Below are 26,110 nucleotides of genomic sequence, written 5' to 3'. Positions count from 1 at the left end.
GTAATCCCAGTACTATGGGAGACCAAGGCTGGCGGATCACCTAAGGTCAGGAGTTCGAGACCAGCCTGACCAACATGGAGAAACCCCATCTCTACTTAAAATACAAAAAATTAGCCAGGTGTGGTGGTGCATGCCTATAATCCTGGCTACTCGGGAGGCTAAGGCAGGAGAATCGCTTGAACCCAGGAGTTGGAGGTTGCAGTGAGCCAAGATCGCACCACTGCACTCCAGCCTGGGAGACAAGAGCAAGACTCTGTCTGGGAAAAAAAAAAAAAAAGAAATTAAGAAGGGATGAATCTCTTTCCTTTTCTTTCTTCTTACAGTTTTGACAAGATCTAAAATATTTGTAAATCTTCTATAGAGTTGGCAGGGCGCAGTGGCTCACGCCTGTAATCCCAGCACTTTGGGAGGCCAAGGCGAGGAAATGGCTTGAAGCCAGGAGTTTGGGACCAGCCTGGGCAACAATGGCAAAACCCCATCCCTACAAAAAAAAAATAGAAATATTAGCCGAGTATGGTGGTCCATGCCTGTGGTCCCACCTACTCAGAAGGCTGAGGTGGGAGGATCCCTGGAGCCTGGGTGGTGGAGGTTGCAGTGAACCAAGATCACACCACTGCACTCCAACTTGGGTGACAGAGCAAGACCCTGTCTCCAAAAAAAAAAGATGGCAGTCATTTTCTCATTACTTTTAAAGAGCCGAGTCTATATTTTCCTACAGATGGAGCATTCCCAAGAGGCTAGCTGTGATCTTAACATCATCATGTAAGTTTTAGTTTGTAACTCTAATACAGCTTTCGTTTTTGTGGGGTTTTTTTCACTATGAAAGTTTCCAAACATACACTAAACCCTTGTACCTGTCACCCAGCTTCAGCACCTGCCAGCATTTTGCCCAAAGCACTTCCATCTTTTCCTCCCCCACTTCTGCGGGAATACACGTAAGCAAATTCCAGACATATTGTCACTTGCCCCTAAATCCTTTGGTATGCATCCCAAAACAACACAAAGCCATTTTCTTTCTCTTAACTCACCGCCGTATCAGAAGTCTCAGCAGGCACATGGAGACGAGGCTACACGGGTGTTGGGAAGCAGTCAGAAGAGGTAGCACACAGGCTGCGCAGGGTTAACATCCAGGGTAGCAACCGCAGGTACCACCTCCAGGGCTTGGGGACAAAAAGTATTACCAGGGTGGGGTTTCACGGACCTCAGAGCTTACAGGATGTGCTTGGTTCTCACAAGAGGGGCAGGAGGGCCTCGGACTGTACTCCAGGAGCCAAGGGGGCACCAAGGGACCTGGTGGCTGGGCTCAGAGCTGTCTCTGCTCCCAAAGTGATGCTGAAATAACCTGGGAACACCAGGGAGGTCCCAGCCCCAACTCCTGCATCCAAGGCTCCTGCACGCCCAGCTGGAAGGGCGTGTGGAAGGGCAGCACTCAGGGCAGAGCACAGACAAGCCAAGAGACAAGAAGTCAATAACTGACGGCACAGTGCTGTTTTCACAAAATGCATAAGAATTCTGTAATGTTCTCTAACAGTCCTATTCGTATTTCCCTTACTGCCTAAGAAATATCCTCACACGATCGGATTATCAAAGCTTTATTCACGTTTGTGTTTGGCTACAAAGTCTTTTAGGATCCTTTTGATCCTAAAAGTCCCCCTCTTCCCTCCCCTGTGCCCTTGACTTGTTGGTGAAGCTGGTCACTTGTCCTCGAAGGTGTCCCCAGTCTGGACTTAGCATCCTCCTTGTAGTGTTTAACTTGTTCCTCTGTCCCCTCTATATCCTGTCGTCTGGAAGTTGGATCTAAAGTTGTGGCTGGAATCACACCCGGACAGTGCTCAGTTCCTCGTGTCACAGCCTCATGTCCAATTGTGTCACTTTGTTGAAGCATTAATAAGCTTGGATGGCGACAGCCTGACCCCTTTATCGGCAGTTTCCCCTCAACTGTTCCCCTGACAGTTTTGCCACCTGTGGGTGACCATTGCTAGAACCAGAACCTTCACTGGGACTGCAGAATTCTCATCTTCTGTCTCATTAGAAGGACATTTAGTGGCTGGAATTCTCTCAGACCTTCCCTTTATCCATTAGGGTAAGTCAGGTTACCCTGAAGTGCGTTCATACTAGAAAGGCAGCATAAACACTTAATTATTTCCCTTTAATGATCAATTTTTGGAGTAAGAATGTCCTGGCACCCTCCAGTGGTGCCAAAGGACTGGGAGTTCCTCACACCACTGCACTTACCCTTCCCGCTTCCCTACTCATGTTACGAGCTTAATGCTTTCATGTATACAGTCTGTCCTCAGTATCCACAGGGGTGCGCTACAGGACCCACATGGGTACCAAAATCAGATGCTCGAGTCTCTTGTATAAAATGGCATGGGATTTGCATGCAACTTACGCACATTCTCACATATACCTTAAGTCATCTGTAGATTGCTTATAATACCTGATACAGTGTAAATGCTCTGTATGCAGTTGTTATACTGTATATTTTTTGGGTTTTTTATTGTGGGCTTTTGGGGAATATTTTTATATTTATTTATTATTTTTTTTTTAATTTTTTTTTTTTTTTGAGACGGAGTCTCGCTCTGTTGCCCAGGCTGAAGTGCAGTGGTGCGATCTCGGCTTACTGCAAGCTCCGCCTCCCGGGTTCATGCCATTCTCCTGCCTCAGCCTCCCGAGTAGCTGGGACTACAGGCGCCCGCCACCACACCTGGCTAATTTTTTGTATTTTTAGTAGAGACGGGATTTCACCATGTTAGCCAGGCTGGTCTCGATCTCCTGACCTCGTGATCCACCCACCTCAGCCTCCCAAAGTGCTAGGATTACAGGTGTGAGCCACCATGCCCGGCCAGGAATATTTTTTATACACAGTTGAATCCACAGAAATGGATGGCCAACTGTATTTGATATCATTTTAATCAAGTGCTGCGTATATCTTTGGCAAACAGGAGATGCTCAGATTATCTCGTAATTGGCCAGAGGAGCCCCTCCATCCAGTGGGCTTTGATGCCTCCTTGCTCTGGGGCCACAGCTGCCTCTGACTTTTCCTGCCCAGAACCTGGAACTACCCATTTCTCCAGAGCCCTGGTTCTCGTTAGCGGGGAGTGGGAATTGGAGGGAGTGGGAATTGGAGGCCACAGACTGAGCACTGACTGCTTATGATGGCTGGGCTGCTCTACCTCCCAGCCTTTCCATGGACAAAACCAGAAAATTGTTCTAAAATTTATTTTCTCAGCTAGGCGCGGTGGCTCATGCCTGTAATCCCAGCACTTTGGGAGGCTGAGGTGGATGGATCACCTGAGGTAAGGAGTTCGAACCTGGCCAACATGACAAAACCCCATCTCTACTAAAAATACAAAAAATTAGTCAGGCATGGTGGCGGGCACCTGTAATCCCAGCTACTCGGGGGGCTGAGGCAGGAGAATTGCTTAAACCTGCGAGGCAGAGGTTGCAGTGAGCCGAGATTGCACCATTGCGCTCCAGCCTGGGCGACAGAGCAAGACTCTCTCTCTCAAAAAAAAAAAAAATTTCTGGTTTATTTTCTCTGAATCGTGAGGTTGTATTAGAGATCAGGACCCTTCACCCTTAACTACTTTAGCATGGGATATACACATGTATTTTTGAAAAATATGAATTCATACTGTTTTCCATTCAAATGTTAAGATTCTAAGGGTTTTTAAATATTCTTTGATTTTACCTCTTAAGCTGAAAATCTTGGTTCATTACAACATTAACATTATTTGCTTTATTCTACATATAAATGCATATAATCATTTCAAAATAAGCCTGGGCAACATAGTAAGACCCCAGCTCTACCAACAAAGGTATTGTTAACAGTGACTACTGGTCAAAGTTTTTTTCTGCTAGCCTTTTTAGACCTTTCCCTTTGAAGATACAAAGTTAAAACATGATGTAATTGGATTAACTACTCTGCGCTTCTGTCACCAACTTGATACACAAGTCCATTTGTTTAAATTCTAGAAATTGTTACAATTTGTTTTGCGAATACAAATCATTTGACTGGCTTTCTTGTCAGAACTGTAAAACCAGGCACATTTGCTCCACACAGGCCTCTAGCACAGCTACCGAGTGCTCCGGTAAGCTCGCCGTGGGTTAGCTCGCCATGGATTAGCTCGCCGTGGGTTAGCTCGCCGTGGGTAAGCTCGCCGTGGGTAAGCTGGCCGCGGGTTAGCTGGCCGCGGGTAAGCTGGCCGCGGGTTAGCTGGCCGTGGTTTAGCTGGCCGCGGGTTAGCTCGCCGTGGGTTAGCTCGCCGTGGGTTAGCTCGCCGTGGGTTAGCTCGCCGTGGGTTAGCTGGCCGTGGGTTAGCTGCCTGTGGGTTAGCTCGCCGTGGGTTAGCTCGCCGTGGGTAAGCTGGCCGTGGGTTAGCTGGCTGTGGGTTAGCTGGCCGTGGTTTAGCTGGCCACGGGTTAGCTCGCCGTGTGTTAGCTGGCCGTGGGTTAGCTGGCCGTGGGTTAGCTGCCCGTGGGTTAGCTCGCCGTGGGTTAGCTCGCCGTGGGTTAGCTGGCGGTGGGTTAGCTCGCCGTGGGTTAGCTCGCCGTGGGTTAGCTCGCCGTGGGTTAGCTCGCCGTGAGTTAGCTCGCCGTGGGTTAGCTCGCCGTGAGTTAGCCAGCAGATCCCCTCATGCTGGGCCTTGGGTTGTTTCCAGTCTTTGGCCAATCAAATGTCAGAGTTGGACCCAGCACCTCCGTTGGGACTGCAGAGTGCTTGTCTTCTAAGTCTGGTTAGAAGGGCATTTCCACATCCTTGTGGATTCTGGCCATCGTATCTTAAGGATACATTTCTGGAAGTGGAATTGCCAGTTGGCGGGGAGAGGCTCATCTGGCTTGTCTGGGTGTTGTCCCTGTCCCCAAGGGGCCAGGTGTTCTGCATCCCCACAGCATTGTAGGAAGTCCCTGCCCCCCTCAGCAGCCGAATCTGGTGTCAAATTTGGATTTGGGTCAATCTTGTAGGTGAGAAATGGAGTCTTGGGGTGATTTTGGTTTGCATTTCTCTCTTTTTTTTTTTTAAATCATTTTCTTGATTTTCCAAACTCATGAGCTCGTTTGAATAAGGAATATTAATCCTAATATTTCTCATTTTAAGTTATAATTTTTATTGAGGTAAAATATACATAAAACAACATTTTTATCAGAGTCCTATAGATGGTTAAAAAAATTCACCATTTTAACCATCTCTTAAAGTTTACAATTTAGCAGCATTTAATACATTCATAACGTACAACCATCACTTCTGTGTGCTTCCAAAGCCTTCATCACGCAAGAAGGAGACCCCGCACCCGTTCAACACCATCCCCCCACCCTCAGTCCCCGACAGTCACTGCCCTGCTTCCCACTCAAGTCACCGACACTTTGAAAATGTGCTATGTTATAAAACTTTTTTCCCAGTATACATTTTGTCTTTTATCACTCCTGGGTTTTAAGTCATATTTAAGAAGATTTTGCCCACTCCCCGGTGATGAAGGAATTCACTTTTTCCTAGTACTTTTAACCCATTTGGAATTTGTCTTAGTGTATGGTATGAAGTGCAGATTCATTTTCGTCTTTCTCCAAGTGGTTAACGTTTAACCACTTGTATTAACAAGTCCATCCTTTCCTCACCGGTATCATATGCTACCTCATAGACTGAATGTTCTAGGCACTGGGGTCTGTCCCTGGGTTTTCATGTCCCTGGGCCTGCTTGCCTACATGGGTCCTGGTGCCATGTGGTTCCATTACGGAGGCCAGGAGATGGTTCGGTGGCAGAGGACCTCCCCATTTCTTTTGCAGAGTTTTCCTGGCTATTTTTACACTCTTGTGCACTTCCTCTCTCACATGAACTTTATAATTAGTTTTCTAGATCTGGGGAAAAACATGCGGCGTTTTTATAAGGATTACATTACATTTATAAATTTACTTTTGTAGAATTGTCTTGCTTAGGAGAGTTTTCTTATCCAGGAACATGGTCTTTCTTTCTGTCTTAATTCATTTTCTGTTGCTATGACTGAATACCACAGAGTGGGTAAGTTATAAAGAATTTTATTTCTTACAGTTCTGGAGGCAGGGAGTCCAAGGTATAGGAGTTGCATCTGGTGAGGACCTTCTTGCTGGTCAAGACTCTGCAGTCTCAAGTGGTGCCGGGCATTATGTGAGGGTCTCATGAGAGACGGCAAAGCTGGCTTTTATAACCATCCCCCTGGTGATAACTGCTCCACTCCCTGAGAACCCATTAGTCCATGAATGGATTAGTCCTCATGAGCCAGTCACCTCCCCAGAATCCCATCCCAGCACTGCTGCATTGGAGTCCAGGTTTCCAACACATGAACTTTTGGGGAATGCATTCAAACCATGGTGGTGTTGAAATCGACTTTGGTGTCTTTATGGTCTATTTAAAGTTTTTCCCGTTTAGGGTTTCACATTTCTTTTATGCATGGGGATTTTTATCTTTTTGTTGCTGTTAAAAATGGGTCATCTCTTCCACTCTGTCTTTGAACTGAAAGTATACACAAAGATCTCTGTGTGCTACTTTAAATCCTGCTGTTTCTCTGAATTCTCTTAGTGTTTGTAACATCACTTTCTTGTGCTGGAAATATAACAAAGTATTTGATCCAAGAAGCATCTGGCAGGAAGCCTGGGCAGGAGGGGCACCTTGAGCATGGGCTTCCTCCTCCCCTTTCCTCTGCCCCTTCTCCTACCGGCCGCTTTCCTTCTCTCCCATCTGCTGTCCACCAGGCAGGCGTTGCCAGACCACCCCAGAGGTCCCCTCTTCATGTTTCTTGAGGCTGCGTGGGGGGAGGGCATGATAGAGGGAGGCAGGGCTTCGAAGGAGGCACTCGGGGGAGGGGGGGGGCGAGGAGAGGATGGGGCATGCGAGGGGGCCTTGTCCTCCAGCTTTGTCAGAAGCCTAATGTGCCCTGTGGCCTGAGCTGGCATCAGACAGGCTTTAAGAGGAGAATGTCAGCTGGGTGCGGTGGCTCACACCTGTAATTCTAGCACTTTGGGAGGCCGAGATGGGTGGATCCCTTGAGGTCAGGAGTTCGAGACCAGCCTGGCCAACATGGCAAAACCCCATCTCTATGAAAAATAGAAAAATTAGCCAGGCGTGATGGCAGGCGCCTGTAATTCCAGCTACTCAGGAGGCTGAGGCACAAGAATCACTTGAACCCGGGAGGCAGAGGTTGCAAGGAGCCAAGACTGCGCCACTGCACTCCAGCCTGGGCGACAGAGTGAGGTCCTAAAAAGGGAAGAATATTGCTGCATCAGAAAGCAGGAAGGTGGGGCCTGCCCGGGCCCATGGCCCTGCAATGAGTTTGGCCCAGAGGCACAGACAGACAGACAGGAGACCAAAGTGAAAGGAATGGAAATGGACTGGACCGATCGGAGGACTGAGGAGAGCCGGGCCTCAGGGCACCTGGCATTTGTTCTCTGGACAGATGAGGGGACAGAGGAGAGCCGGGCCGCAGGGCACCCTGGCAAATGTTCCCTGGATGGATCGGGGGAACTGAGGAGAGCCGGGCCTCAGGGCACCCTGGCAAATGTTCCCTGGATGGATCGGGGGAACTGAGGAGAGCCGGGCCGCAGGGCACCCTGGCGTTTGTTCTCTGGACGGATGAGGGGACAGAGGAGAGCCGGGCCGCAGGGCACCCTGGCATCTGTTCCCTGGATGGATCGGGGGAACTGAGGAGAGCTGGGCCGCAGGGCACCCTGGCAAATGTTCCCTGGATGGATCGGGGGAACTGAGGAGAGCCGGGCCTCAGGGCACCTGGCGTTTGTTCCCTGGATGGATCAGGGGAACTGAGGAGAGCCGGGCCGCAGGGCACCCTGGCAAATGTTCCCTGGATGGATCAGGGGAACTGAGGAGAGCCGGGCCGCAGGGCACCCTGGCATTTGTTCCCAAGGTAGGGGAGCTCTAGCATGGCACACAGTAGCAGAAGATAGCAGGTTGTGGTCGGCCCATGTAGAGATTTTAGAAACATCTCACACTTCATGTGTTGTCGTATCAGGTTCAGTCACCCGTGTCCAGTGTCCACCGGAAGGCCTGTGCAAGGCCTCATGGGAAACAGGGTGGTCCACCAGGCCTGCCCTCAAGGGGGCCCCGTCCCGGAGAAGCAGATGCACAAAGCTGAGGGACACAGGTCGTGGGCCTTCTTGTGTGGCTCCTTGGCCACGGCACCGCAGCACCTGAGAGCCACCGCTGGAGAGGCAAACGAGCCCTGCAGCAGGCCCGAACCAGAGTTCCTAGGCACGGCCCCGTGCACCCAGTCGGGAGCCTCCCTGCTAAGGGTCAGCGAAGGCTTGGGGTGCTGGCATTAGGGCTGGGTCCTGAGGGAAGATGAGGGAGAGAAGTATAGGAGGAGGAGGGAGTTGAAGGCTGCAGACAGGAGGAGGAAGGGGAGGGAGTAGGGCTGCCAGGGGAGGGGTGGAGGGCTGGATAAGGAGGAGGGCTACAAAGAAAAGAGTAGAGCTGCAGGGAAGGAGGGTGGAGGGCTGCAGTGGGAGGAGGAGAGGGAGGAAGGCTGCAAGGGGAGGAGGAGGAGTATTGCAGGGGAGGGGGAGGAGAGCTGGCAGGGGAGGAGGAGGAGGGCTACAAAGAAAAGAGAACTGCAGTGGGAGAAGGAGAGTGGTGGAGAGTTGCAAGGGAGGGGGAGAGGGAGGAGGACTGGAGGAGGAGGAGGGATGTAGGAGGAGGGTAGTGGAGGGCTGCAGAGGAGGAGGAAGAGGAGAATAGGGAGGACAAATCCACTCTAGCAGGGGAACGAAAGCAGCATGGGGCAGACAAATCCACTCTAGCATTCCAATCTCCCTAAGCCTTTGAATCCCTTCTTCTACACTAGCCACGGGCGGCCAGGCATGTCCAGTTATCCCGTGGTGGGCCATGTTTTGGTCCATGTTTCAGCCAAGCAGCCAACCAACCAATTAGAGCCCTTTCTAAATGCAGAATCTCTGCTTAGTGAGCCCGTATCAATAAACTTGGCCTGATCTAACTCTATGTTCCTCCTACCATTCTCCCAGGCCCTCAATATGCACTCCCACGGTCCTGGGATTTCTATGTAAACTGGAAAACTCACGTTCTCTTGGGTAAGTGCATCTCCTCATGGTCACGCCCTGTATCTCTAGGGGCTGCCCAACATCAGTCTAGTTCCATGTCTAGAAGCAAACAGGGGTGGGGGCAGATCCTGAGAAGCAGCAGCTTGGTCCTGCTAGTCAGCAGCCTCAGGGCAGTCCCATTTCCTCAGGCAGTACAGGGTTAACCCACTCAGATGGAGCTGGGGAGGCTACCACTAGGGTTAGGAAGGCCTCTTCCACTGAAGACTCATCAGGATTTAGGGGTTGTCTTCACTGTTCATCAGGGTCACCCCATACATCCTCATCCCAACTGACAGGATCCCATTCCTTCCTAACCAATGCCTTCATTTGCACAGCAGACACCGTGAGGCTGGGAGTTCCACATGTGCTATAATCCAGCCACTGGAAGGACGAGATTCTGGGTTTGATTTTCAGTAGTCTCAGACCCGCAGCTAAAGGAGGTAAGAGTCTCTCTTGGGACAGTCATAACTTTCAGATTATTCATGTGACACTTCAGCTGGGAATCTGAATCCTGAGCTCACTCCCATGATACTTTTTCTGAGACGGAGTCTCACTCTGTAGCCCAGGCTGGAATGCAGTGGGGCAATCCCAGCTCACTGCAACCTCTGCCTCCCAGGTGCAAGTAATTCTCCTGCCTCAGCCTCCCGAGTAGCTGGGATTACAGGTGCCTGCCACCACACTTGGCTAATTTCTGTATTTTTAGAAGAGTTGGGGTTTTGCCATGTTGGCCAGGGTGGTCTTGAACTCCTGACCTCAGGTGATCTGCCCGCCTCAGGCCTCCCAAAGTGCTGGGATTACAGGCGTGAGCCACCACACACGGCTTGTTTTTTTTGAGACAGGGTCTCACTATGTTACCCAGGCTGGAGTACAGTGGTACAATCACAGCTAACTGCAGCATCAACCTCTCAGATTCAACCAATCCTCCCACCTCAGCCTCCAGAGTAGCTGGGACCACAGGTGCAGGCCACCGTGCTTGACTAATTTTATTTTTTAGAGATGGGATCTTGTTATGTTGCCTAGGCTGGTCTTGAACTCCTGGCCTCAAGCCATCCTCCTGCCTCCCAAAGTGCTGGGATGACAGGTGTGAGCTACTGCTCCTGGCCCATTATACTCTAGTTTGATGAAAGTGTTCAAAAGCCACCGAGAACCCTGCCTTCTGCAAGTATTTAATTAGGAGCACCCAGTGGTGATACTATGCATACCTCTATTGCCACATCACACTACGGACTATCACTATCGGTGTTCTTTTTACTACTGGAAATCAGCATTAGTGCCTTTACATCTAATCAGGATAAAGACCCAATTCCAGGAACCCTCCCACCCCCACCCTCTCACCACTCCCCACCCTCAATTACTTTCAAGCAAACCCTCCACACCTCTTGCCGTGTTGTGTGTAGGTAGAAGCTCTTTAACACACACACAGTGACATTCTGTCTAAAATGACAACCATCATTTGGAGAAGTTTATTACCACCCCTACCCTCCAGTGGGATCTCAATGTCACATTGAGTCCGGGGCTGGCTTTCCGCTGGGACCCTCCTGTCCTGGCACATGGCCCACCCCAGCACGAAGCCTGGCCGGGAGGGCTCAGGTGGGTGGCTGCTAGGCCAGGCCTCCCCAGAACGACTGCCCCATGTCCAGCCTGTATCTCCTGAGTGCCATGCTGCACTGGGGAAGGACAGGGCTGGCTCGGGGCTCCAGGAAAGATGCCTCACATGTGCCTAGAAATGTAGGCGTCAAGGGAAGGCTGTGTGTGGGGGCACCTGAGGGGCTGGGCTTCCCAGGCATCTGAGTTCTTACGGAGCCCTAATAGGCACATCCCCAAATGGTTGTATGAGGATGAGCACAAAAATAGCAGATGGGGTCACCCTCACCCTCCACTGACAATGGACTGGGTTCCGACTCATGCAACATTCCTTCTCGGCCGTAGGTTCCACATCCATGGGTTAGGTGTGCTGGCCTGGAGCCCGCCGGCCCCGGTCCCCACCGCACAAGGACCCCATCACAAGTGGGGGTCATACTTTTCCTCCAGAAACGGATTAAGCAACCAGCATGTGAACCTTACGCTCTGTTTACAGGCTGAGTCCCCACAGCTCTTCCAGCTTCAGCCAGGCCAGGGTCACCTTCAGATTGAATGTGCAGGGCCCCTGAGGACTCATGTCCTGAGATGGCCCTTCTTCCTGGGATGGGACCCCCGGGTTCAGGTGAGAGGTGTTCCCGGGCCCCTTCACCTGGGGCTCAGGTGACAGGAGGTGTTCCCGGGCCCCTTCACCTGGGGCTCAGGTGAGAGCAAGTGTTCCAGGCCCCTTCACCGGGGGCTCAGGTGAGAGCAGGTGTTCCCGGGCCCCTTCACCTGGGGCTCAGGTGAGAGCAGGTGTTCCCGGGCCCCTTCACCTGGGGCTCAGGTGAGAGCAGGTGTTCCGGGCCCCTTCACCTGGGGCTCAGGTGAGAGCAGGTGTTCCCGGGCCCCTTCACCTGGGGCTCAGGTGAGAGCAGGTGTTCCGGGCCCCTTCACCTGGGGCTCAGGTGAGAGCAGGTGTTCCCGGGCCCCTTCACCTGGGGCTCAGGTGAGAGCAGGTGTTCCGGGCCCCTTCACCTGGGGCTCAGGTGAGAGCAGGTGTTCTGGGCCCCTGCATCTGAGGCCTGGGAGTTGACCCCGACTTCCTGGCCCCAGAAAGAAAAGGGAAAACACAGAGATCACAGGAGAAGGGACACAAGCGGGGAGGGTCGCAGGCTGCCCCAAAGCCCAGCTCCAGGCTCAGGAAAGCCCCTCCCCACTCACCCCTTCCGGAGGGCCTGGGTCTGCGGAGGAACGGGGCTTAGGGGGTCTCCGAGGGTTAGAGTGCTCCAGGCTCGGGTGGGGAGGAGGAAGATGTTTTCGGGTGCTGAGGGCCTCCTGCGTTGGGCCCAGAGGGCCAGGCTGCGGCCACTGCCAGGTGGGCAGCTCATCTCTCTGGCAGCAGCACGAAGAAGGCAGCCTTCAGGAAGCGGCCGAAGCTGCAGAGTGCAGCTACCAGCCAGTGGGAGCGGAGGCCAGGGTCTGTGCTGACCACACACTTGAGGACATCCGTCTGGGAGGGAAGAGGGAGACCGTTAAGAGAGCAGAGCCAGCACCGCCAGGCCCCCAGCACCGCCAGGCCCCCCAGCACCGCCAGGCCCCCCAGCACCGCCAGGCCCCCCAGCACCGTGCACCAGAATATCAGCAAACTGCATGAAGGGAATGCAGGAGACTGTTCGGGAAGGAGGTCTGTGGCCTGGACTGAAGGCTCCAGCACAAGATCAGACCCGACGCCGTGCACATTCAGACAGCGTGAAGGGCCAGGAGGCACGGGAGGTGGGGACAGATGGCAGCCAGGCAGGCCGGCCGGAGGGCCCCTGCCGAGCAGGAGAGAGGCCTTCACGGCCCTCGCTGGGGCTCCAGACATCCAGACCAGGGTGCCAGCTCCCCTCGGCCACCTGCCTGCTGCCCCCCAGGGGCTACAAGTATGCCGCCGTCATCCTCCTGTGGGGCCTTGGAGCCTGGGCTGCCAGGAAGGGACAAACCCAGCTTCATTCAGACTCTGCCTGGAACAACAGCAGGGACTGCGTTTCCGGAAGCCCACGGACTCCCTGGACTCTAAGTTCCTTCTGGAGAAGTGAATGAACGTCCAATTCTCTTATTCCCTTCACTTCCTGCTAATACACGAAGGCTTTTCCCTGCAGCCTGGACCTGTGGCCTTGGCGTTGCTCAAAGCGTCGTCGCCCACTGGGCACACAGTGCCCCACCCCATGCCAGACTCCACAGGAGGAAGACAGGAGGGGACGGAAGTCTTGGGGTTTCTGTGCTGAGGGACACCTGTAGCCATGTGCGACATCTTGGGACAGTGCCCTCCGCACCCCCAATTCAGCCTTCAGAGGAGACCACAGCCCCCGCAGACCACATGACCTCAATCTCTCGAGATGCTAAAGCTAAGGCCCCAGCAGAGGGGTCTGAGCGCTGTCACCCCTGGCCGCTGATTTACACACCAGGCCAACAACACCCGCTGTACAGGAAAGAAGGCTGGACTCTCGGCAGGGGAGCCACCCTCCACACCCAGGGCCCAGCGGCAACTGCGGTCTGGCCGGGGCAGGGCGGGAAGTTGGGGGCGTGGAGACAGAGGAAGGGTTTGGCTCTGACACCCACCCCTCGGGGCCTTGCTTTTCCCACTCGGGAGGGCGGGGGCTGGGGCAGCGGGTCCTTAGCACAGGGGTAGGATCGGGGGTAAGTCAGTGCTGGATCTGGGCAGAGGAGAGTCCAGGGCCTGCCTGTAGGTCTCGGCCCTTGCCCCACCCCCTGCCTCACCCATCTCCCCCAGCAGTGCTCAGGTGACCACCCACCCGCCATTCCCTCCCGTACCTCTGCACCCTCGCACCCCAGCTCTCCCACCCCCACAGGCGCTCAGACACTCACCCATCCGCCACTCCCTCCCGTACCTCTGCACCCTCGCACCCCAGCTCTCCCACCCCCACAGGCGCTCAGACACTCACCCATCCGCCACTCCCTCCCGTACCTCTGCACCCTCGCACCCCAGCTCTCCCACCCCCACAGGCGCTCAGACACTCACCCACCCGCCATTCCCTCCCGTACCTCTGCACCCTCCCACCCCAGCTCTCCCACCCCCACAGGCGCTCACTCACCCACCCGCCATTCCCTCCCGTACCTCTGCACCCTCCCACCCCAGCTCTCCCACCCCCACAGGCGCTCAGAGGCTCACCCATCCACCACTCCCTCCCGTGCCTCTGCACCCTCGCACCCCAGCTCTCCCACCCCCACAAGCACTCATAGGCTCACCCATCCACCACTCCCTCCCGTGCCTCTGCACCCTCGCACCCCAGCTCTCCCACCCCCACAGGCGCTCAGAGGCTCACCCATCCACCACTCCCTCCCGTACCTCTGCACCCTCCCACCCCAGCTCTCCCACCCCCACAGGCGCTCACTCACCCACCCGCCATTCCCTCCCGTACCTCTGCACCCTCCCACCCCAGCTCTCCCACCCCCACAGGCGCTCAGAGGCTCACCCATCCACCACTCCCTCCCGTGCCTCTGCACCCTCGCACCCCAGCTCTCCCACCCCCACAAGCACTCATAGGCTCACCCATCCACCACTCCCTCCCGTGCCTCTGCACCCTCGCACCCCAGCTCTCCCACCCCCACAGGCGCTCAGAGGCTCACCCATCCACCACTCCCTCCCGTACCTCTGCACCCTCGCACCCCAGCTCTCCCACCCCCACAGGCGCTCAGACGCTCACCCATCCGCCATTCCCTCCCGTACCTCTGCACCCTCGCACCCCAGCTCTCCCACCCCCACAGGCACTCATAGGCTCACCCATCCACCACTCCCTCCCGTGCCTCTGCACCCTCGCACCCCAGCTCTGCCACACCCACAGGCGTTCACTCACCCATCCACCACTCCCTCCAGTGCCTCTGTATCCCCACACCCCAGCTCTCCCACCCCCACAGGTGCTCAGAGGCTCACCCATCCGCCACTCCCTCCTGTACCTCTGCACCCTCGCACCCCAGCTCTCCCACCCACACGGGCGCTCAGGCGCTCACCCATCCGCCGCGTCTCCGAAGCCAGGTTGCCAGGGTCTTGCGCACGAACTCCCCCAGGCAGTCCACGAGGGCGTGGACCATGGCAGGCTGGGCCTGCCTCACACAGTCCACGGCCAGCCCCGCGGCCACCGCATACAGGGACACCACCTTGCCCCACGTGATGCCTGCAGGGAGAGAGATGGTCAAGACCAGGACTTGAATCCCGCCCATGGGAGCACTTAAGGAAGGGGCTGGGCCTCTCTGAGCCGCTGTCCTGCTTGCCGTCCAGCTAACGACCAGGGACCGTCCCAAGGGGGGACCGCTCCCTGACAGGATGCCTGTCAGGTAGTTCTCAGGCAGGCAGGTTTCTCGGCCTCCACTGCACACCTGCCCAGCCCACGTCTGTGCAGGAGGCCGCAGGGACAACGTGGGGTGAGGCGGGGGAACTGAGGGCAGCAGCAGATGGAGTGAGCAGCCAGTGACCTCACGGGTGGCACCCCTGGGCTGCCTGTTCCCACAACAGGCCTGGCGTCCACATTTTACATATAAAGAAGCTGAGGCCTGCGGAGAAACCGCCTTCCCCAGACCCCTAACCTGCTGAGGCTGAACTGAGATGGGAGCAGCCTTGAAAGAGAGGACGAAAGATGGTGACAGCGGGGGAAAGAACAAAAGGCAGGACACGACGCCTCAACACGGAAAGACGTCTTATACGTGAGCGAGAAAAGAGGGGCTTTCAAAAAAGAACTATGAGCACAGAACTGGAACAGCTGATTCACCAAAGAAAATTATAATAAGAGACACGAAAAATGTTTACCTTCATTAATAACCAAAGAAAGGCAAATTAAAACAAGATGTAATCTGTTGCATTAAAAGCTTTTACGCCAGGCGCGGTGGCTCACACCTGTAATCCCAGCACTTTGGGAGGCCAAGGCGGGCAGATCACAAGGTCGGGAGTTCAAGAGCAGCCTGACCAACATGGTGAAACCCTGTCTCTACTAAAAATACACAAAAAATTAGCCAGGTGTGGTGGCACGCGCCTGTAATCCCAGCTACTCGGGAGGCTGAAGCAGGAGAATCACTTGAACCCGGGGAGGCAGAGGTTGCAGTGAGCTGAGATCGCGCCAGTACACTCCAGCCTGGGCGACAGAGCGAGACCCCGTCTCTAAATAAATAAATAAATACATGCTTTTAAATGGCAGTGTGAGGATTCAGGCCACTGCACAGCCTTGTAAACCTTGGTGGGAAGCCCAGCTTGAGGGCACTGGCAATATCTGAATGGCCACAAAACATGCAGCCCAGCAGTGATCCCTGGAGGGAGTCAGCAGCGGTCCCTGGAGGGAGTTAGCCTGAGGACACTGTACATGCAAAGATGAAGCACTGCTCTCCAATCCACCCTCATACAGCGGCCAACCTGGATTTGTTATGAAAACATAAATCAGCTCAAACAAATAGTCACAGACATTCACAGCAGCCAATTCACAATTGCCAAAAGGTGGAAAGAACCCAAGTATCCTTCAACAGATAAATGGATACAAATGTGGTGGATGTTACTCAGCCACAGAAGGCAGGCTGGGCACAGTGGCTCACGCCTATAATCCCAGCACCTTGGAAGGCCGAGGTGGGCAGATCACCTGAGGTCAGGAGTTCAAGACCAGCCCGGCCAACATGGTGAAACCCCATCTCTACTAAAAATACAAAAATTAGCCGGATATGGTGGTGGGCGCCTGTAATCCCAGCTACTCGGGAGGCTGAAGCAGGGCAATCACTTGAACCCAGGAGGTGGAGGTTGCAGTGAGCCCAGATCGCACCACTGTACTCCAGCCTGGGAGACAGAGCAAGATTCTATGTCAAAAAAATAAATAAATGGCCGGGCGCAGCGGCTCATGCCTGTAATCCCAGCATTTTGGGAGGCCGAGGCAGGTGGATCACGAGGTCAGGAGATCGAAACCATCCTGGCTAAAACGGTGAAACCCCATCTCTACTAAAAACACAAAAAATGAGCCAGGCGTGGTGGCTGGTGCCTGTAGTCCCAGCTACTCGGGAGGCTGAGGCAGGAGAATGGCGTGAACCCAGGAGGCGGAGCTTGCAGTGAGCCAAGATAGCACCATTGCACTCTAGCCTGGGCAATAGAGTGAAAAAGTAAATAAATAAATAATAAATAAATAAAAGAAGGCATGGGGCTCTGAGGCAGGCTGGGCATGGATGGGCCTCAAAAACACATGCTGGGTGGAAGCTGCCTGGCATAAAAAGCCACATACAGTGTGTGTCCGTGGATGCAAAATGTCCACAACAGTCAGGGACAGAGCTGGGACGCAGGCTCACGGCTGGCAGTGGGCGAGGGGTGGGGAATGGCGGTGGCAGCCACGGGCACAGGCATTCTGGGGTGATAAAGACCTCCTGAGACTAGTAACTGGTGGCTGCTCCACCCTGGGAATGTGGCAGATGCTGCTGAATTGCACACTTTTAAGTGGATAATTATGTCGTGTGAGTTTAACGTCAATTAAAAGAAATGGGGAAAAACACAAATCAGACCATGTCACTTCCCTGCATAAAGTTCTCGTGTTGCTGTGACTTCCCGTGTCTTTCAAAGTAAACCTAAGTTTGAATTCCCAGCTGAGCTGGCCCCTGGCAGACTCCAGCCCTTTTCCTGCCACCTCAACCTGTGAAATACGCCAGACACAAAATGAACAAGCCGTGTGATTACACTTATGTGAAATTTTCAGGGTAGGTAAATCTACAGAGACAGAAAGTAAGATGAGTGGCTGCCAGGGGCTGTCAGTGAAATAGGGAGTGACTGCTAGTGGGCGTGGGGTTTCTCGTGGGATGATGAAAATGTTCTAGAATTAGATAGAGGTGATGGTTGCACAACTTTGTGAATATGCTCAAAGATATCCCACTTTTAAAAGATTAATTTTATGGTAATGGAATTATATCGGTTAAAAAGACACAGAAGAGCTGAAAGGACACAGTGGACGCCAAGGCTGGTGCCTCCGGACTCCTGTCTTCCTGTCTTTCTTTCCCATCCACCCCTCTGGAGTGGAAATGTTGCCGTCACTCGGAACATAGTATGTTCTTCTTTTTTTTTTTTTTTTTTTAAATTTAATTTTTGCTCTTTTGCCGAGGCTGGAATGAAGAGTTGTGATCTTGCAACCTCCGCCACCCGGGTTCAAGCGATTCTCCTGCTTCACCCTCCTGAGTAGCTGGGATTACAGGCACCCGCCACCACGCTTGGCTAATGTTTGTATTTTTAGTAGAGATGGGGTTTCACCATGTTGGCCAGGCTGATCTTGAACTCCTGACCTCAGGTGATCCGTCTGCCTCAGCCTCCCCAAGTGCTAGGATTATAGGCATGAGCCACCGCGCCCAGCGTGGAATGCACTGTTCTGATGGAACCGGACACCTCAGAACAAGTTGTCCCGCAAGCCACACGCAGTGCTGACATCAGGCTCCGCGCCCCGCGTGGCCATGCCCTTGAAGAAGGAACAGCCCCACGTGCTGGGGAAGTGCAGCGGGCAGAGCAGGGGCTATGCCAGGTGTGTGCATCCCACCAATGACAAGGGCACCTTCGAGGTTGGGGTGGCAGGAAAAGGGCTGGAGTCTGCCAGGGGCCAGCTCAGCTGGGAATTCAAACTTGGGTTTACTTTGAAGGACACGGGAAGTCACAGCAACACGAGAGCTTTATGCAGGGGAGTAACATGGTCTGATTTGTGTTTTTTCCCAGCACTTTGGGAGGCTGAAGTGGGTGGATCACCTGAGGTCAGGAGTTAGAGACCAGCCTGGTTGACATGGTGAAACTCTGTCTGCTAATAATACAAATAATACTAACAATACAAAAATTAGCTAGGCGTGGTGGCACACACCTGTAATCCCAGCTACTCGAGAGGCTGAGGCAGGAGAACTGCTTGAACCCAGGAAATGGAGGTTGCAGTGAGCTGAGATCGCACCATTGCACCTTCAGCCTGGGCAACAAGAGTGAAACTCCATCTCAAAAAAAAAAACAAAAACGAAAAAAAAGAAAGAATAGGGTCTGCCTCTGTCACTCAGGCTGGAGAGCAGTGGCACAATCTCGGCTCACTGCAACCTCCGCCTCCCGGGTTCAAGCGATTCTCCTGTCTCAGCCTCCCGAGTAGCTGAGATTACAGGCATGTGCCAGCAAACCTGGCCAATTTTGTATTTTTATTAGAGACAGGGTTTCTTCTTTTTGGTCAGGCTGGTCTCAAACTCCCGACCTCAGGTGATCCACCCACCTCGGCCTCCCAAAGTGCTGGGATTACAAGCGTGAGTCACTGCACCCAGCCATTTTTATTTTTCTTATAATGAAACTATAATTAGAAGAATTATATAAAATTACATATGTATTTATAGAAAATACAATTCAAATTCAAAGAAAAAAATAAACACTATTGCCAACTTTTAAATGGGGAGGAAAATTGAGTTCTACCACTTTGGAAATGAGTTTTTCCAAAGTCCTGAGCAGGAACTTTGAAGCCCTAAATGAAAACAGCCAGAAACAACATTTGTTGGCCTCTGCCTTCGTGGGAGTCTCCTGGGGCTGGAGACTTGGAGACCCCCACGGAGCCCTGCCCTGCAGCCCTCACACGGCTCACAACACTAGCCAAGGCCCCAGCCCTGAGGTGCGGGCTGTGCGGCTTGCCTGCAGTGGAGGGGCTGGGCAGGGCGCACACCCTCAAGGGCGCCTGCTAAGAGGAGGAGAGGGAGGAAGACCCGGGGGTCAGAGCGTGCAGGGATGGCTGGCGTGGGAGGGGCCTCAGGCAGGGAGGCAAGGACGTGTAAAGCACTTGGAGGCTGGAGGCTCGCCCTGTAGACAAAGGGGCCCAAGAGGACTGGGATGGACAAAGGTGAAGGGGGCTGGGGGTGCAATTGCCAGTGGGCCTGAGGGGCAGAAGGGGCGGCCCTGCCCTAGCTCCCTAGTCAGGTGGCTCTGGTTCAGGGAGGTTCAGAAACTCGTTGCAGGTCACGAGGCTCTTGGGCTTCAGCCTGCGTGGCTCCCCTGGGGCAGGGCCGCCTCAGAGTAGCAGCAGGTGGGGGTGTGGGGGCTGCCACATGGCCAGAGCCGGGCCTGCGTGGGACAAGCCTGGGGCGCTGGGTGGGGTGGGGGATGCTGACCACAGGGGAGTGGGCTCCAGTTTTCCAGTGAAAACAACAAGACTTAAACTGAACTCTACACATAGCCTGGGCCACCTGGCCGGTGCCGCCCACATCCCCCGTCAGCTGTGTGCCCGCTCGTCCAGCCATCCCCTTCCCCTCAGCCCTCCCTGGCCCCCAGGCGCCCTCCCAGAACCAACCAGAGTCTTCCTAGGCACCGCCCCCACCTCAGGCCAGGCCCTGCTCAAGCAAGGCCGGGCGGGTAGGGGCATCCTGGCCCCATCCTCTCTCCCTGCCGAAGGGGGAGGCGCCCCACCTCTGGGCAGGCTGCTGCATTCTCAGAAATGACTGTTCCTTTTAAAGCCAGCCTGCAGCTCGTAAACCCAGCGGCCCCGAGACAGACACCCGGGTGGCCACCCACGCGCCGGCGTCGGCCAAGGGAGGGCTGAGAGTGGTCGTCAGCCCAGGACGCCTTCCACCCCTGGCTTCCTTCCGGGGCCCCACCCACTGCCTGCCCCGTGCCTGCCTGGGTCACCCTGGTGGCAGGAGGGGTGGGCACCAGCTTGCCAGCTCCTGCCACCATGCTTCCGCTGCCCACTGTGCCATGAACCCTGCCCCCTGCCCACCCGGCCCCTGAGCCACACCACCTGCCCACTCCCCAGCCCCTACCCATATGCACCCCCAGCCGACTCAGGTCTGCCCCATGACACGCCTCAGCCTGGCCTGGGCCCGGCCCCCCACCCTCAGCTGCCACGTGGGGGCCTTGGAGCCAAACTGCCAATGAGGATTCATTTACAATCTCCCAAAGGAACACAGGAGCGGTGACAGAGTCCAGGCTCTGAGGCCACCCCAGGAGCGCCAGACAGGGAGTCTCGCCCGCACCCAGCTTGGTTCCGCCTCCTGACCCCACACCACAGCCTGAGGTCACTGCCCCTCCCCAGGTGTGGTCTGAGGCACTCCAGCACATGCTGTGGCAACAAGACAAGCCCGGAGGCAGGACCAGACCCCGCCTGGACTCCCATCCCTGGACTCAGCCTTCCCTCTCCAGCAGCCTGCCAGGTTGCCGCTGCGTCCCAGCCACAGTAACTTCTGTCCAGGGAGGTCAGCAGTGAGCAAGCGTGGCACTGGAGAGGCCGGATTCTGTCAGAAAACGCTCGCAGCCCCTGCCGCCTTGGCCTCCAGTCGAGGGTGTCAGCCCCGCTCTGTCCCCATCTGGCTGGCCCACCAGGGGTTGGAGGAGACGTCTGGGAGAGGAGCTGGAGGACACCCCACAAAGGTGGGGTCTGCCTGAGCGAGAGGCAGTGGTCCTCACACTCCTGGCCTCTTCCCCTTGCCCTCCGGTGGGTGGAGGTCCCGAGGCCATCTGAAGACCCCTGGCTCTGAGGGTCACCCCGTGGCGTGGGATGCATCTCCCACAGCAAGGGTGTGGCTTCCTCTGGCGCCTGTCTGATGCCTGGCTCCTGCTGCTGTCAGGACTGCCTGCAGACAAGGCAGCTGAGGCCACAGAGATGACAGCAGGCCACAGTCACACAGCTGACTGGCCACGGACCCACACCAGCTCCCAGACAAGGGTGTGCAAGGCCTCCCTGCTGTCAGGGGTCTTCCAAAAAACCGCCCCAGGGGAACAGCATGCCCCTCCTCCAAGCTTCAGGGAATCCTGCGCACCCCGGGGTTCACTGGCCCAGAGCTGTGCCCAGCACCTGGACAGCACTTGGAAAACAGCTGAGGAATGTGCCAATCAGGGAGGTGCCACATCGGGGCCGGCGCACCACTCACCCCAACAGCAGCACCCAGCGCCTGCCACACCCAGGGGCAGCTCATAGTACGGGGTGCCAAGACAGGACCCAAGGTCACAGAGGTCAAAGGCAGGGGGCTGAGGTCTGCAGGGCCAGACCTGATGACACGGGGCAAGCGGACAGAAGCCACACTGGGCAAATCCAGGCCAAGGCAGCTGGACAAGTGGACAGCGGGCACCAAGCAGGGGAGACAAGCCCTGAACCTCCCGTGGGCCTAGAAGCATGTGGACAGCCAGGAGCAGGGAGGCAGGGCCAGGAGGTGCCTCTCCAGGGCAGAGATGGGAGCGCCCAGGAGGGTCACAGGTGAGGCAGGCACAGCCAGGTGAGATGCGCTGCTGTTCTCCGGATGCCCTCCGGGAGCCAGTCTGCTTGGACCCCCATGCTCTCCCCTCTCCTGGACGCTGGAGCCCTGAGGCTCGCTTCTGACCATCAGAATCCAGCAGTTACCCGTGACTTCTGAGGGTATATCCTAACAGCCTGGCAGCATCTACTCGGGAGCTGTCTGGGAAACCTGCTCCTTGCCACTCCTCCTTGGGACACAGCACCATGCTGTGAGAAGCCCAAGCCCCACTTGGGGGCCCCTGCAGGAAAGCAGGCAGCCCTAGGACGTGCCACCCCACAGGACTGCAGGTCACGCGGCCCCACGGATGCTGGACCACAACTACAACCGATCAAGAAGCCTGTGCCAGCTGCTCAGCATGCCCACCAGCCTGCAGAACCACAAGAGACCCTGAATGCTGTGGTTTGAGCCCACGCTGGTGGCTGGGCAGCTCCTGACACCTGCAGCAGCGAGATGGCACCGGTGGGCACTGGGCAGCCCCAGGATGGGTGGGGGCCAGCTCGTGGGGTCCCTGTGAGCCTGAGCCACAGACCCTGGATCCCTCCCTGAGGTCCCATGGGACGGGCAGGCTGGGCATACCTGCAGAGAAGATGTGGCCAGCCACGGCCAGGAACGCATCGGTCACCACAGGCTCAGACTGCAGGGAGATGTGCAGCTGACGCGCCACGTTGCGGTAGACGCTGGGCCGGATCATCTCCAGCTCATCGCCTGTGTGGTCACAAGAGCAGGTGAGAGGCAGCCCACGCCCCAGCTTCCTGGGACACGACTGGCTTGGGGCACACCCTGCACCTGACCCCCACCTGACCATGCTTGAATTCCAGCCTGTTCCTCACTTGTCTGATTCCCACCTCCACTTGACCCCATCTGACCTCCCTTGGGCCATCCCCCAACCTTGGCCCCTAGGGACCAGAAGACCAAGGAAGTACTGAAGGCGCCCCCAGTCCCGCCCCTCTGACGAGCCAGCCCCTAAGCCTAGCCGGCCAAGCCGGTGGGGCGGGAATCCTGCGAGAGCGTGGGCCGTGCCTGCTGGTGACTCACAGCCGACAGGCAGCCGAGCTGCCCAGAGCAGGAGGGACCAGGCAGATGGCCAGACCCCGACGTGGGGAGGGGCTGGGCAGAGAAAGCACTGGGGTGAGAGCAGGGGACAGCCCGAGAGCCCGGCTCAGGCCCTAGCATGGCTCAGGGACCGCTCAGATGCAGAGGCTGAGCCGCTGTCCTGGGCCACCCGCACTGCCACACTCCCACCTGGCCTGGCTGAGCCCCTGTCCTGGGCCACCCGCACTGCCACGCTCCCACCTGGGCTGGCTGGGCCGCTGTCCTGGGCCACCCGCACTGCCACGCTCCCACCTGGGCTGGCTGGGCCGCTGTCCTGGGCCACCCGCACTGCCACGCTCCCACCTGGGCTGGCTGGGCCCCTGTCCTGGGCCACCCGCACTGCCACGCTCCCACCTGGGCTGGCTGGGCCCCTGTCCTGGGCCACCCGCACTGCCACGCTCCCACCTGGGCTGGCTGGGCCCCTGTCCTGGGCCACCCGCACTGCCACGCTCCCACCTGGGCTGGCTGGGCCGCTGTCCTGGGCCACCTGCACTGCCACGCTCCCACCTGGGCTGGCTGGGCCGCTGTCCTGGGCCACCCGCACTGCCACGCTCCCACCTGGGCTCTTGCTGCCAAGGGGATGTGCTTGGAGGTGGCACTGCATCAGCCCTGCCCCTGGCAGCCGAGGATGGCCCCTATAGGCCCACCGCCCCAGTGCTGCCTGTGGCACCCTTGGCAGCAGCAGCGCACAGGCACGGGGCAGATGGTGCCGAGAATGCCACAGGGCCCTGGGATTGGGAGTCCGCAGCCCGGCCAGTTCTCCAACCAAAGCAAACAGGGTAATGCTGCTGACCAGACCATCCCAGCTGATAAAGGCTGCTCTGTATCTCATTAATTAAGATCTGGAAGCAGAGCAGAGCCCAGGAGAGGCTGGCCGGGGGCGGGGGACGACATGGAAATTCCCAGGACTGACCCGGCAGCTCCCAAACACAGATCTCCGGGGCTGCTGCAGGCTGGCCCCAGACTGAAGGTGGGGACACAACCCGGGCTTCTTCCTGTCTGCACTGCCCAAGGGCAGGGAGACAGCGCTGGCCTCAAGGGACTGACCCTGAGCAGCAGATGCAGGTCTGAGCTGTGTCCCTCTGGGGTCCCCCTAGACATCTGAGACTTCTTCCCAGCCATTCCAGGGGTCTGGCATCATCTTCTCAGAAGGCCACTAAAAGGATCCCCTAGGGTCATTCTCAGAGCCCGACTAGAGGCAGCAGCAGGCGGGGGGTCTCATGGAGCCCCACCAACCCCCTAGCTCCCACCCAGAGACCTCTCCCTCCTTCTGAACTCAGATGGGACTCCACCTCCTCCTGGAGGCTCTGTGCTGGTCCCCATGGATTCTGTCTGCACCCCACACACACTCCTGGGCAGGCCAGGTCTACACAGCTTTGTTCTCTGGGCCCAGCCCACCACGTAAGGGCAGGGGCCACCTAGAGCCCATGCCAGCGCCAGCCTGAGAGGAGGCAGCGTGTCCCCTCACGGGGTCGTGCCCTCTGACTCCAAACCCCTGCCTGGAGAGCCACCGATTCAGTTTCACCTATGCTGTCACCTCCCCTTCCCGGGCTCAGCCACAAGCGCCCCATGTGCCCTCTTCGGGCATCACATAAACATTCCCAGGTGACGGCCGCAGCCCAGCTGTGGTGAGGGAACTGGACAGTCACAGTGGGGCTGGTCCCTCCCTCTGCGGTCCAGACCTTGGAGACGGTGGGGGCAGCCAGTGGACCGTGTGTGACCCCAGAACCGAGCACCCCCAGATGTCCTCACAGCACCAACGAATACTGAGGTTTTGGCTACCCAGCCCGGTGGGCGCAGTTTCCAATGGGGGGGCCTCGGAGGCCTCGGAATCCAGAGGGCAGCGGGCGGGATCTCGGCCAGTAACAGCAAGAATCTGTTTTCCAAAATAAACATCGGGACACGTGCTCCTACAAAGGGTTTCTGTGCCCAGCTGAGAACAAGGGTCACTGTGGAAGCTTAGCCACCCACTAATAGATTATTCTTTCTGGAGCTTTCTATTGTTTATGGCCAGCATGACTGAAATCTGGGCTGAGCAGGCAGCTGATGGGGGGGCCTGCGGCGTGGGAGGCCTGAGAGGGCAGATCCGGGAGCACCCGCCTGGGTGGCCCTGTCCCGAGCGCCTGGTCGTCCCAGGCAGGGGGTGGGCGCCCCTGGGCCGGACCCCCATCTCGGCCTCGGAGGGAGGCTGCGGCCCCGCAGGGGAGGAGGCGCAGCTGGGGATCCCACCAGGGCGCACTCACCCAGGCGCAGCAGCACCGCGCACACCTCAGCCAGGCGTCCCGGGACCGGCGCGGCACGCTCGGGCGCGCTCCAGGAGAGGCCGGCGCGCAGCAGCCGCGCGTGCACGTACTCCCGGCCCAGCGCCTTGGCCTGGGCCACCAGCTCCTTGTCTGTGGGCGAGCGGTCAAAGGCGTCCATGATCTCGGCGGCGAAGACCGAGGAGCGCCGCAGCACCTCCATGGCGGCGACGCGGGTGGGGGGCGCCGCACCTGCGGGCACAAGCGCTCAGCCGGGTGGAGGGAGGCGGCGCGGGGAACGGGGCGCGCGGGGCGCCGGGCTGGGCGTGGCCCTCGGGAAGGGCCGTAGCCGGCGCCGGGTCCGCTCTCGTTTTTTGTGCCCCAAATCTTTAAAAACCCAGCGCCACCTTCTTTCAGAGCCCGAATTCAGCTACAGACATTCCCCGAGGCTGCCAGGGACCGGTGGGGCCGCGGGGAGACGGCGGTTTGCTCCGGGGCCGCCGGGCCCGCCCTCGAAGACGAGTGCGTGGGCGGCGGGGGCGGAGGGCACAGCCCAGCGCGTCCCCCACGGCGACTGCCTGGACCCGGCCCTCCCCGCCCCGGCCCGGGGCCGCCCACCTCCGCCGCTGGCGTCCTGCGCGCGTGTCCCCGGCCTCGCCGTTCCCGTGGCACCCCGGCCACCCCGGCACGGACGCCACGCCCGCCGCGCTCACCTCTCCCGCCGCATGGCGCGGGCGCCGGGGTGGAGTTCTGGCTTCAGGATCTGCTCGCCGCCGACGACGACCTCGACCCTTCCATTCAGACCCGCGAGGACGCGCGCCCCGCCCCGGCGCCCGCCCCGTCCACGCCCGAGCCGGGAGCGCCAGGTCCGCGGAGCTTCCCGCGCTCTTAGGGGGCTCCTG

The 26,110-nt window shown here is 57.0% G+C and overlaps 1 protein-coding gene and 1 long non-coding RNA gene across 2 annotated transcripts; one reads left to right on the top strand and one right to left on the bottom strand.

The window, feature by feature from the left end:
- The first annotated feature begins 9,891 nt into the window (after window positions 1-9,891).
- LOC134728767 (uncharacterized) lies at window positions 9,892-11,642 on the top strand. The gene is made up of 3 exons (XR_010109565.1): window positions 9,892-11,322; window positions 11,364-11,495; window positions 11,536-11,642. It is a non-coding gene; the product is annotated as an uncharacterized LOC134728767 (long non-coding RNA).
- Window positions 10,517-26,059, bottom strand: BOK (BCL2 family apoptosis regulator BOK). The gene is made up of 5 exons (XM_034955580.3): window positions 25,922-26,059; window positions 25,212-25,460; window positions 22,453-22,581; window positions 14,653-14,816; window positions 10,517-12,151 (listed from the first exon to the last, which is right to left on the bottom strand). The coding sequence occupies exons 2-5, from the start codon at window positions 25,429-25,431 to the stop codon at window positions 12,026-12,028; spliced, it is 639 nt and encodes a 212-aa protein (XP_034811471.1). The 5' UTR covers window positions 25,432-25,460; window positions 25,922-26,059; the 3' UTR covers window positions 10,517-12,025.
- Window positions 26,060-26,110: the final 51 nt, after the last annotated feature.

The sequence above is a fragment of the Pan paniscus genome, chromosome 13 (genome assembly GCF_029289425.2).
Source record: "Pan paniscus chromosome 13, NHGRI_mPanPan1-v2.0_pri, whole genome shotgun sequence".
Taxonomy (NCBI): Eukaryota; Metazoa; Chordata; class Mammalia; order Primates; family Hominidae; genus Pan; species Pan paniscus.
This window is presented reverse-complemented; position numbering and strand designations above follow the sequence as displayed.

Excerpts from the sequence above, each read along its gene's own strand:
- BOK (XM_034955580.3), bottom strand. The coding sequence starts at position 25,431 with ATGGAGGTGCTGCGGCGCTCCTCGGTCTTCGCCGCCGAGATCATGGAC. Across the intron at positions 14,817-22,452 it reads TGGCCACATCTTCTCTGCAG|GCATCACGTGGGGCAAGGTG; the intron begins GTATGCCCAGCC and ends CTCTCCCTGCAG. Across the intron at positions 12,152-14,652 it reads TTCGGAGACGCGGCGGATGG|ACGGATGTCCTCAAGTGTGT; the intron begins GTGAGCGCCTGA and ends CTTCCCTCCCAG.